The sequence below is a fragment of the Diabrotica undecimpunctata genome, chromosome 10, assembly GCF_040954645.1.
Source record: "Diabrotica undecimpunctata isolate CICGRU chromosome 10, icDiaUnde3, whole genome shotgun sequence".
NCBI classification, from domain to species: domain Eukaryota; kingdom Metazoa; phylum Arthropoda; class Insecta; order Coleoptera; family Chrysomelidae; genus Diabrotica; species Diabrotica undecimpunctata.
The window spans coordinates 80,326,250-80,339,101 of NC_092812.1; the positions used below are offsets into that span (position 1 = coordinate 80,326,250).

General features: G+C 33.3%; 2 protein-coding genes across 2 annotated transcripts in view; one reads left to right on the forward strand and one right to left on the reverse strand.

Annotated features, from left to right (window-relative positions):
- Positions 1-2,157: 2,157 nt before the first annotated feature.
- Positions 2,158-4,077, reverse strand: LOC140452177 (pleckstrin homology domain-containing family J member 1-like). The gene has a single exon (XM_072546281.1). The coding sequence runs from the start codon at positions 3,752-3,754 to the stop codon at positions 3,104-3,106; it is 651 nt and encodes a 216-aa protein (XP_072402382.1). The 5' UTR covers positions 3,755-4,077; the 3' UTR covers positions 2,158-3,103.
- Positions 4,078-4,170: 93 nt separating this feature from the next.
- The window catches only part of LOC140452569 (membrane-associated guanylate kinase, WW and PDZ domain-containing protein 1-like), a 31,170-nt gene continuing 22,488 nt past the window's right edge, over positions 4,171-12,852 (forward strand). Inside the window, exons 1-2 of the mRNA XM_072546898.1 lie at positions 4,171-4,737; positions 11,116-12,715. Coding sequence (XP_072402999.1) covers positions 4,490-4,737; positions 11,116-12,715 — 1,848 coding nt within the window. The 5' untranslated portion in view covers positions 4,171-4,489. The remainder of the gene's footprint in view (positions 4,738-11,115; positions 12,716-12,852) is intronic.

Consider the following 12,852-nt stretch of genomic DNA (forward strand, 5'->3'; position numbering starts at 1 on the left):
ATTTCAAAAACAACAAAATTAGGGGGGCTTACGAATACCTAAAAAAGATAAAAAGTGGGTATAAACCTCAAACAACTCTATGTAACGATGAAAGTGGGCAAATAATCAGTGACCAACAGAAAGTCACAGAAACCTGGAAGCATTATTTTCAGGCCCTAATTGGTACACAAGTAGACATGGAAGATGAAATGGGTACGAACTAAGTAGAAGAGAATGAAGTAGAGAATGGAGTAGAAGCTCCAACCACAGAGGAAGTTCTCGAAGCTATTAAGGCCCAGAAAAACAATAAATTCCCGAGAGTTGACGAAATACCAGCAGAATTGTATAAAGTAGGTGGCGACCACCTAGCAAGTCACATCTGGCAACAACATATGGCAAGAAGATAAAATACCCGACGACTATAAGAAAAGTAAAGTATGCCCGATCTATAAAAAAGAACTACCTTTGAATTTCTCTATGTACAGCATATAAATTCCTCACGTATATTATAAACCAGCGGCTCCCACCACTAGCAGAAAATAATATTGGAGAGTATCATACGGGCTCCGACGGGAAAGATCGACACTGGATCAAATATTTACAGTCAAACAGATCTTGAGTAAATCATGGGAACATGACATTGATGTTCACAACGTGTTTGTAGATTCCAAACAGGCATACGACTCAGTCAAACGGAACAAACTCTTCAAAATTTCGCAGGGAGATGGGCTGGCCCCAACTTTGTTTAACCTGGCACTGGAGTATGAGGTTAGGCAAATGCAAATTGGACGAGGAAACCTACTGACCAACCAAACGGTTCAACTGGTCGCTTATGCCGATGATGTTAATATTATGAGTAGAACATCAACAGGAGCACAGGAAACATACGCAAAGTTAACAACGTAAACAAAGATGCTAGGTCTGGAAATTGACACAGAAAAAACAAAAATTATGATACAGGCGAGAAGAAATATAGTCCCACAAAACATTATACATGAAGGTGACATTGAAACGGTTGGAAAATTTACATACCTGGGAGTAGAAATATATGCCGACGGATCAGAAGATGGAGAAATACGGAAGAGAATAACACAGGCAAACAGAGCTTATTTTGCCCTCTCCCATATATGTCGGTCTAAAAATATCCACCGAAATACAAAGATGAGATCCTATAAAACCTTAATTCGACCAATAGCATGCTATGACAGTGAAGCATGGGCCCTGAAAGAAACATCTAAAAGCAAACTTGATACATTCGAAAGGAAAGGGCTCAGGAGAATACTATTACCTGTGAGGGAAAACGGAATCTTCAGAAGTCGATACAACAACGAGCTTTATCAACTTTATAAGGAAGCACCACTGTCAGACTTCATTAGAATACAAAGATTGCAACGGGCCGGACATGTGATAAGAATGGGAGAGGATCGGCTACCAAAAAGAGTACTAAATGCTAGAATGCAGGGAAATAGACTGGTTGGAAAGCCAAGAAAACACTGGGAAGACACAGTAAACAGCGACACACAAGCCCTTTTAGGAGTCTGTATAGAGATCAGCCACAGACAAGCAAGGGTGGAGGCAAAAAATAAAGGAGGCCAAGGCTCAATGCAAGGTCTACTCTGCAAACACTAGTTACTAATGTAGCAGAAATAAGTCAAAAATACGACCTACCTCAACTTTAACACTAAAAAAAAACAAAGTTTATGATTATTAGTAAAAACCATGCACCGCCACAATTATTATCAATTAACAGTAAATAACACAAGTTAAAAGGTACATTTATTTGAAGAAGATCCTTCTTATTCTGTATATTATAGATGTTCTTGATCATCATAGCAATTCTTGTAAAACCAATTAAGCAGTATGCATTTCTCATAACATAAACTAGAAATTTCAAGGCTTCTAATTTCATTCAAAGTGTATGTTTTAATTGTATTCAAACTCACATTTTCTGAACTGCAGATAAACAAAATAGTAAATACTTCAAACCAAAAACTTAAAGGAAATGTGTAAAAAGGAAAAGAACAAAAACAGAATACACAATGTTCGTTTAAAGATGGAGTTACTACAAATAAAATGATAACTTTGGATAGTGCAGTATAGGATAGAGTAATATGTAGAAAAATATGGAGAAAATGGAAGGAAAGGAAAGGTGCAATTATTTTCTATTATAACACTAAATCAACTTTCGTTATTTCACTTTATTACATATAATACAAAATTTGTACAAAATATTTAAAAAACAAAATAAATTGTCTACTTGGTTACTTGGTTGGGACTAAAACATTGTATCATACTTTTAGTTTTAGTGTATAGATTTGAGAGATGTGTATGTAAGAAACATTTTACATTTGGTGTTGCCCTCATATTTACGTGAAAAGTATGTTTTACATCTTAATCTGTTAAATCTGTATTTAATTCTTCATCTGTCTATATGAGCATTTCATTCTGTATGAACTGTCTTGTGGACACATTGTCCTACTATAATGAGTTGCTATCAAGAGCATTATCTTTATTTCTATGCTTCTTTAATTACAGCTCTCTACCTTCGACCTACAACTCGACTCATCTGGGTTACAGTATTTTATTTAAAATAAAATTTTCTCCTCCTCTATCCTTTATCCTTCATAAGGATGTGGTGACGTTATGGTATTTGACGAATGGTTGCTATCCATTCTTCTCTCTCCTGGGCGCGGTGTGCTGCCTCAGACAGAGAGTAACCACTAACTGGTTAAAAATAAAATATAAATTGTATAAATTTATATGGTCTCTCTCTCATATATACTTGGGGCTGCACTATGATTAAAATATCTGTAAGAAATTCATGAATTTTCTATAAAATAAATTTGTATAATTGTAAAAAGTTATTAATCTACATAAATACTGAAGAGGCTAAAATAGAAACAACATTGTTGACTCTGAGACTTAGTTGGTCTCATGGACTAAATTTGAAAATTGAAATTATAATCATGAAAACCAATATAAAAATCTCATTAATAGTGTAAGAGATAGAACATATTAAAGCCCCAAAGTGACTACAAATAGTATACCAGGCACAATGGTACATCTTAATATTATTTTTTTGGTAACACTGTTATAACACTAAATTTTCATAAATTAAATATCTCTAAAAAGTTATTAAATTATCCACTGTAACCTCAACACCATTACCAGCACCATTTTGAACTGACAAAGTCGTGGGTTCACTAAAACCATTTAAATCAACATGGCTATGAAACGTAGATTGCTTTTCTTTCGATTTTTCTTTTATTTTAGTTTTTTTTACTTCAGTGTGCTTCACCACACAATCTTTACTCTTAATGTACTCTAGCACTGGATCCTTCCCCGTTCTCATACTGATTTTGGTTTTTAAAATTACATATTGAGATCTCCAATATTCATATGATGCCATTTTTAAAGCTGATACCCATTTGCTAACATCACTATCACATCTACAGGAAAAAATATGTTTAGCATCCTCATCTTTAAGTCTGTCATTCACTTTAAATGTTATTGAAAACGCAAAAGGTATTCCTTTGTGGGGCCTCTCATATGACACTTGCGCATTTTCTAATATTAAAATACCTATAGGTTCGTCTTCTCCTACCTTGTAGTAAAACAATACATTTGACGTTAATTTAAAGTATCTTTCTTTAAAATATGGACGTTGATACCAGTCTAACCAGTCGTTTCCCTGGGGTTTCATATGATGTAAAACACCTTCTAAATCTGCTTTATTCTCTCCAAATGTAATCAGCTCTCTGTCGTTGTACTTCATTTTATTGATAAATATAAATACTGCAAAGTCTTTCTGAATTATATAATCAGATATTTTATTTTAACTATATCAGCATAACTTTAACTTTCTTGTCAACTTTGAATTAGAATATTAAATGTTTTTTATTTTATGTAACTGTCAATGTCAATTCAGAAGATCTAGGGGTGTGTTAATTTCGCTGAAATTAATATCCAATATGTAAACTGTGCGTTTAATTAATTTATTAACATTATTTTTAAAGATATTTCTTACTGCAGTGAATACTAAACATTTTTGCACTTAAATGGTTTGTGCAATAATTATAAAATTATAAAATTATGAAAGCCTCCACATAAACTTAACACAGCCTAAGTTTGTTTAATTTTGGGTGTCAACGATGTCAACGTCAATTATACATATATATATGTAATATTTTTGTTTATTTTTTTTAGGTGTTGTTTTACAACTGGATGTATGAATCTTAAAATAGAACTTAAATAATTTAAATGGGATGTAAAATAATTAAGTAAAAAATAGGTACACTAAATATTTTGGTATACTCGTGAAATCTTTTCAGTAATGTTTTTTTAAAGCTTATGACCTTAAGTTTGCACTTCCTGAATGTGTCAGTGATATTCTTCAGTTTTTCTTCTCTATATATGTCACCAATTATGTTGAAGTCTAATATAAGAGAATTAAAACAATATTAACACAATAAAATGATATTTTCCAACATTATAAAATATTTGTGGATACATGGGTGAAAGTAATCCTAGTTCTTATGAAACTTTTGGAATGAGTCACACAAAGGAGCAAAATCCCCTTTCTCAGCCTTTGAGAGTTGAAACGGATGATACGGTACACCCAGGAGATACCAATTATTTTGAAGAAGAAGTAAATAATTTTAACCAAACCAATAATAATGATAACACAGACTCACTGGGCCCACTTCCTCCAAAATGGGAAAAAGCTTACACAGAAAGTGGAGAGGTGTATTTTATTGAGTAAGTAATTTAAATTAAGCTTATTTTTTAATTAAATAATAGTAGAAACACATGTAACATATTAAGAAAAAAAGTTATGATACTGTAGCTACTACAATTACACAATGCAGAAGAATTTATTAATCATATAATTTAAAAGTTCAACTGTAAAAGATTTTACACATTTAGACACTAAAATGAAGTGCAACAAAGAAAAGTTGTTAGTGGGTTGGTTGTTTTTCCCCTTCATTTGCTTCTTTAATATATATATATATAATATATATAATAACGGATTTATTACGGCTGTCGCCGCTTCTCCGCCCCCAATTTCCATCTTTTTCTGTCATATGCAGTTGCCTCTTCTAAGTCTCTTGCCGCCATTGCTTCATCAATATCGTTGCGCCAACTTCTCCGTGGTCGTCCTCTCTTTCTTCTTTCAGGAGGGATCCATTCCAGTACTCTCCTAGGCCATCTGTACTCTGGCATTCTTTTAACATGTCCGAACCAGATTAATTGTTTTCTTTCTATGTCATCATTGATATTTCTCTCCATTTTCATTTCGTTTCTTATTTGTTCGTTTCTAACTCTCTCCAGTTTCGATCTACCGCAGCTTCGTCTCAGATAATCCATTTCTGTCGTCAAAAGTTTGTTTCTATTAGCTTTGGTGACGTCCCATACTTCCGAACCGTAAAGTGTAATACTTTGGACTATACTACCGTAAATGTGTTTTTTGGTTTCTCGTCGAATTGTTTTTTGCCAGAGAAGAGAGTTTAAGGCACGGGTCGCTGCTCTGCCCTTGTTTATTCTTTCCCTGATTTCATCTGCGCTATTTCCCTTCTTGTTGAAAATGACCCCCAAATATTTGCAGGATTGCACGCCTTTGATTTTGTCGTCTTCCAAGACTAGGTCACATATTTCATCTGTTCCCACTGAGAACTTTAATATGCTTCTTTAATATGCATAGAAATATTATTTTACCTTCTCCACTGTATTCTTGTTATAGTTTTTTTAAAGGTAGGTTTAGAAAAATCTTTACTACACTAGAATTATCCAGGTACTTGCAGACTTTTGTATAAAATTATTATAAAACTGTTTATTTAGCTCTATAAAAGGTTGTTACCTTTTCAATTAGGAGAAGATTTAAAAACCTATGAGCTGAAATCAAGTCAACTTTTTACAGTGTCTAGTTTCTAGTACATTCCTTAGATCACAGAATGCAGAATGATTTATTAATAGTATTAATTTTTTCTTGTCTTTGCTTTTAAAAGTTTTGGGAAATATAGTGGTTCTTTGTGATTCTTACAAATTTTAGGAAAGTAAGTCAAATAATAAATTTGACTAATTTAGGCACTAGATTGGAGTGTAACAAATCAGTGTTGGGAATGGGTGAATTGTTTTGGGCTTTTTCCTGTTCATCTACCAGCCCTATCAACTACATATTGGGAGAAACTAAAATACACATATAATTCAGATAGTTGACAGTTTATTTTTTTAATAATGTTTTGTAATGTAATATTATGTAATTATTTAATTACTAATAGTACAGGTTTAATCAACAACACAAAACAAAACACAGTAGCATCACACTTAGTAGCCACACTTTCTGATGGCTCGAATATGGTTGGGCATTGACTCAACTAAGGATATGCACTCTTTAGGGATAAATCTATTTCAAATGTGGTTTATTTTAGCTTTAGTTCATGTAATGTCAACCCTCAACTGTGGGTTGTTCCTTAGTGTCTGTTTCATTTTATGCCATACTGGCATAACAAAAAAATGGTTTTATAACCATTTACCCAAGACTAATTATATGAATTGCTAATTAAAAAAACTGAAAAATACCAGATTGTGTGGATCTGGTATATAGAAATTCTTAGGTTTATCACATAATTTTTAATTGATGAAATAATATCACCTCTTACACATCTTCACATAAATTTGATTTTAATAAATTTAGTTATTTTATTTAATTTGAGCATACTGTATGCATATTTTGCTTTTGTTAGTCCATAAAATCTGATGTCTAAATTATTCAATTTCATTATGGCTGATCCCACATATCTGTTTAGAAATTTCTTAGCACTAGGGAGCTACATATATTTTGTAAAAATTCTTCACTACAAATAGCGTTATCTCTCACTCTTACAAAAAAATTTTTGTATGCCAATGAAAGACCCAGAATAACTCAGAATGGTCATCAATATTTCTTGGAATTTAGTTTCTTCGCTTCGTTAGAGACTGCAAATATTCCCTTATCTTCTACTCTAATTTTTTTTGTTTTGGTTTTATGTTTCTACAAATATAATTTCTATAGACTGCTTTATTAAAGATGTATCCTTATAGATGCACCTATTAATTTTTAAGAACCTTAAGTTGGATATTTTGTAACATTTGTGTCATATTTGCTGCTCGAAAATGGGCATGTATCACATTGGAGTTTATTTCTGTGTACCTGGTAAAAAATTTATATTATGGTTATTTTATTTTAAAACTACTTTCTAATTTAATCACTGATTTGATAAATGTGTAATTTAAGAAGACCAAATGTTTAAGAGAGCAAAAAACATTTCAAGTGATATAAAATGAAGAGCTCAAAGCTAAAAAGATGAGAGACCATTATTTGTCATTATGGAGATAATATATTAATTTCTTGTACTTCATCTCATGTAAAATATTATATGGTATCTAACTAAGCAAAAAATGATGGTGTATAAGCCATTCAGCTTTGAAAAATATGTCTTCTAGGCTAAAAGAATCAAGGTGCTATGTATGCAGGCTAAAAGAATGACAGTCCATCTAGTTCAGATTGCTGACCACAGAGGTCTCTGCTGTTAGTGCTGTTTGGTGCTCTGTGTTTATTTACAGCTTTCTGTTATTCTGGTGTAGATTGGTGTTATTTTATTATTGAAGTACTGTGCTGTTTAAAATGCCTGACAACAAATGTTCTGTAGCTATTGAAAACTGTTCAAGGAAAAGAAAAGGTTTTGGTTGCATGCAAGATGTCATCAAAAAATTTAGGTTATGTAGCCATGAGTTAGGACCAGACTGTAAGTGTTTTAGACTTGAGTGCTTTAAATACATAAGTTTAAGTGAAATACAAGATATTATTTCAAAGTTCAACCTGCTCTCATCACATGACAAACAATCAATGTATCTTTGTGGACTGGTAGTATGTTGTCCTATCATGTTTTCACACCATTTTATATACTTACAAGGCAAGAGTAGTAAGAAATGAGCAGGTAGTAAAAATACCTGTATGTTATAAAGCATTTCTGTCCCTTCATATCATCACGGCTGAAAGAGTACAGAATATACAAGAGCATATAAACAACAGGCTCAGCACCGTGGTACATACGGGGAAAACATTGTTCGAAGCCTAATAAGAGTCCAGATGATATTATTGTCTCTGTAATTGATCACATTAAATCCTTCAAAACTAGAAAATCACACTACGGGTTAGCAAAATCGAAAAAACAATACTTACCTAAAGAGCTTAATGTAAGTTAAATGTTTTCTTTATACAAAATAGCTTATCCAAACAATAAAGTATCGCTGGAAAAGTACAGGCAAATTATTAATTCTAATTTTAACTCGTCTTTTGGCTATCCTAGGTGTGACATCTGCAGCACCTGTGATGAATTTACAGGAAATATTGACACAATACAAACTAAGTTAACCCTATCTATCTGCTACAGCAGATAATCACAATGATCATGCAAAACAAAATTGTGAAGTAAAAACTCTTTTGCAAAAAAAAAGAATTGTATTTAAGGAAAGCTGCTTCTTTTTACCAAATTAAGAAAAGTGCTAGGCTTAAATCACAAAGACAGAACAAAAGAAGTGATTGCAATGAATTTACAAACGACTCTGCCTGTCCCAAACATAAGTACCAACGATGTGGCAAGAAAGGAGGAAATCAGGTTTGTTCCTTACTTTGGGATTTTATTTGAATAACCTTGACTTGCAAGTAAAAGAGCTTAAAATTGTCTGCAATTCCTGTGCAGGTCAGAACAAAAATTTCACCGTTTTCTGTATGCTTCACTACATTGTACACTATACTAAGAGACTTGATAAAATAATGTTTTTTCCAATCACAGGCTACTTGTACCTCGAGTGTGACAGGAACATGGGCTTCTTTTTCTTGATGTGCCTATCCGTTACGAATGCAGCAGCGTGGAAAAGCTGCACAGATGTTGTATTGAACCAGATTCTGAGGTTCTTTAACCAAAATGTTCTTCTTTCTGGACCTCATTTTCCAAATATTTGTCCTTGCAGGATGGCTTGAAGGAGAGCATATCTGGATTCATTTCGCATATGTCCGAAGAACTGTAACTTTCGAGATTTGATGGTGGCCAGTACCTCTCGGTTCTTATTCATTCTTCTGAGGACCTCCTCATTTGTGACTCGGTCAGTCCACTAAGTATTCTCTGATATAGCCACATCTCAAATGCTTCCAGTTTTCTGCACATATCTTCGTTCAAGGTGCATGATTCAACACCATAAAAAAGGACAGAGAAGATGTAGCATCGCAGCATTCTTACTTTTGTATCAAGAGAGAGGTTGTGACTCTTGAAGAAGGCCCCCATCCGTTTGAAGGTGGATCTAGCTTTTCCGATGCGTGCTCTAATCTCCTGGTTGTTGGTCCATTCTTCATTTATTATGGTGCCGAGGTAGTTGTAGTGCGTCACTCTTTCTACAGGGGATTGGTTGATGTAAAGTTGATCTTCTGTTATCCTTTTCTTGTTAATTATCATAAGCTTTGTCTTCTTAACGTTTATATTGAGTCCATATTGTTGACTGTAATACGCGATTGTGTTCATAAAAATTTGTAGGTCATCTAACTTGTCCGCAAATACTATGGTGTCATCTGCCAATCTGATGTTGTTTAGCCGGTAACCATTTAGTAGAATACCTTTTTCAGTTTCGTGCAAAGCTTCGATAAATATTCTTTCACAGTACAGATTGAAAATTAGAGGAGACAAAATACAGCCTTGCCTCACTCCACGCATGATTTTCACATAGTCAGTGTGTTCACCTTCAACTCTGAGAATTGCTGTCTGATTCCAGTAAAGATTTCTAATTATTTTCAGATCTTGGTTGTTAATTCCTGTTTCTTTTAGTATTTGTATATTTGTGTATTTAGTAATCAACCAGACATGCGTATACGTCGCAGTTGACGTTTCTGCATCTCTGGAATAAGACTTGTACTGAGAACAAAGCCTCTCTAGTACCAACAACATTTGTGAACCCGAACTGGTTGGGGGAAATTTGACTTTCACACAGCTTGTAGATTCTCTTATGAATTATCTTTAGGAACAATTTTAGGAGATACATGGGCTTAATCAATCCAAAATCTGTGGTTGAAACTCCTTCCGAGTGGAACGAAATTATTGAAAACTCCAGATCCAAAGCAACATCATTTAGAGTTATATATATTATTATAGAACCAGGAAATATTTAAACTAAGTTTCTTTCTCCTTTGTGTACAAAAAGTTATCCTTTCAAAACACGACCTGTACGGCAACTAAGCATTGTTTCTTATCACCCTCAAATGATGTTACACTGTTAGACTGATAATGGCCTAAATGATGAAAGTATTGTTATTAAGCCTAAGAGGAAACAAATTGCAATACCAGAAGGCTGTTTTCACCTGCCAGAGCTAGCATATTGTGGACTTTTAGCTTTAAATAAAGAAAAATATGATGATATTCAGCATTTGAACAAATTTTGCTCTGTAAAGTCTTAAGCATATTTTGATGCACTGCTACATGCTTAAAGTTTTTCATCATATCCATTACTAACAATCTTCTACTATATTTGTAGCTTTGTGTCATAAACAAGAGCTTATCTGTATATTACTTTTGAAGATATAGACTACCTTATCTGTATTTTTAGTTTCATCTTAAGACACATTAGTGGACCCTCATCCATTTAGCCTGAGATTTCATGACATCAAAAGATAAATAAATTTATATTTATAGTAATTTTTGTAAATTTATATTACAAAAGCATAACCTATATGTTCCCTGTAAGTTACTGCATGAATTAGTAACCAAAATGAAGTGCCCTTTCTGTTAATTATTTTTATATCAGATCTAGTTTTAAAACTTAACCTAATTTCTCAAAACTTGTTTTTTTTGGACCCTCATACTTTTAGCCCTGAGCTCTTCAAATGTATTTTTAGATACATATTTTTTGTTGTTGCTCAGATATTTGTTATAGTAACAAGAAGACCGATTGCCTTAACTATTTTAGGTAGAAAAATATGCTGCTCCATTTATTTTTATTCTGATTCAATAAAAAATTGTGTTAACTACAATTTTTATTGAAAATATATTTTATTTAGTGGTTTCATAAGTGATGTATAATAATTTACCATAATTTATGTATTTTTTACAGCCATTCTACTGGAACATCACACTGGCTAGATCCAAGACTGTCCAAGTTTCAAAAGAAAACACTAGAAGACTGTTTGGATGATGAGTTGCCCTATGGTTGGGAAAAAATTAGTGATCCCCATTATGGCACCTATTTTATAGATCATGTTAATAGAAGAACTCAATATGAGAATCCTGTTATACAAGCAAAGAGGGCAGCTTCTCAGGCATCTGCTAGAGTTAGCAGAACATCATTTACAAAAGATCCATCTGAGCTTTGTGGGCAGCGTTTTAAAACTTCACTGGTGAAATCCTCTCGAGGCTTAGGTTTTACTATTGTAGGAGGAGATGATGGGATTGATGAATTTCTTCAAATAAAGTCTGTGGTGCCTAAAGGACCAGCATGGTTGGATGGACATCTACAAACAGGAGATGTAATAGTATATGTTAATGATACTTGTGTTTTGGGTTACACTCACAATCAGATTGTTAGATTATTTCAATGTATAAGTGTAGGTTCCACTGTAGCGTTGGAAGTTTGTAGAGGGTATCCCTTACCCTTCGATCCCAATGATCCCAACACAGAAGTAGTAACTACTATAGCTGTAGACACACATATACAGCCTGTATCAAATGAAAAATGTTTAGTAGATACTAATTATAATTTTGTAGAGGGGGAAGAAGTGTCACCTAATGATAAGACTATTTTAGATTCTAGTAATGATATAGATGATCTCTTAAAAGGTATGGGAAATATTACTGTAGGTAGAATAGATGTTAAAGTAAAGATAGTTAAAGGACATTTAGGCTTTGGATTTACAATCGCTGATAGTGCATGTGGACAAAGAGTTAAAAAAATTCTTGACCATCAACGTTGTAAAAACTTACAAGAAGGCGATATACTTGTAGAAATAAATGATATACCTTTGCAAAATATGTCACATGATGAAGTAGTCCAAGTCCTAAAAAACTGCCCCTACAATAGTGAAGCTCTAATATATGTTCAAAGAGGATGTTCAACAAAAACACCAACTATTAGGTATAAGTCTAGGAAGTTAGATATTCGCTTTAATGGTAAAGATTTTAGCAGTGCTTATAGAAGTAAAACACCCACAGCCGATATATACAGTACTCAAACCAGGGAAGTTTTGCCGAGTAGACCGAAGACTCCATTAGTAGATACAAGAGGTTTATCAAAAACTTCTGTTAAAGATATTAATTCGAATTCAAATAATGATATATTTAAACGTGATTATGACAATATTACCCCCGACAGATCTCGATTACGTTTGTCTTTGATAGATAATCATGAAGATGATGTAGACTTACTTGTGGAAAACCAAAATAAATCTATGGGAGAATGCTCAGCTCAATTAGATAACAAGTTTAGTTTGTATAATCCAATTCCTCATAGATATGATTGCTCCTGTGCATATTGCTCAAATCTTCGACCCAGTATTGTTGAACCCCTAGATACATATGAAAATGCCAAAAAGTTCAACGGAAATGAATGGTGGTATCCTTCACATAATGTTGAATACCTGACTACTGCCGTTACATTAAACAGACAGGAGACTGGATTTGGTTTCAGAATTATAGGAGGAATTGAAGATAAATCTCAAGTAAGTGTTTTTTTTTAATTTATTACTAATTATTTCTTTAACTCTGTTAGTACAGCTATATTTCACAACAGTCCCGGATTTAGTTCATGGACCGCCGGGGGCTATGTCATACTATACCGCGTCTTAGGTTAACAATT

Bases quoted from the DNA above. Each gene is read 5' to 3' on its own strand.
- LOC140452177 (XM_072546281.1), bottom strand. From the start codon at position 3,754: ATGAAGTACAACGACAGAGAGCTGATTACATTTGGAGAGAATAAAGCA.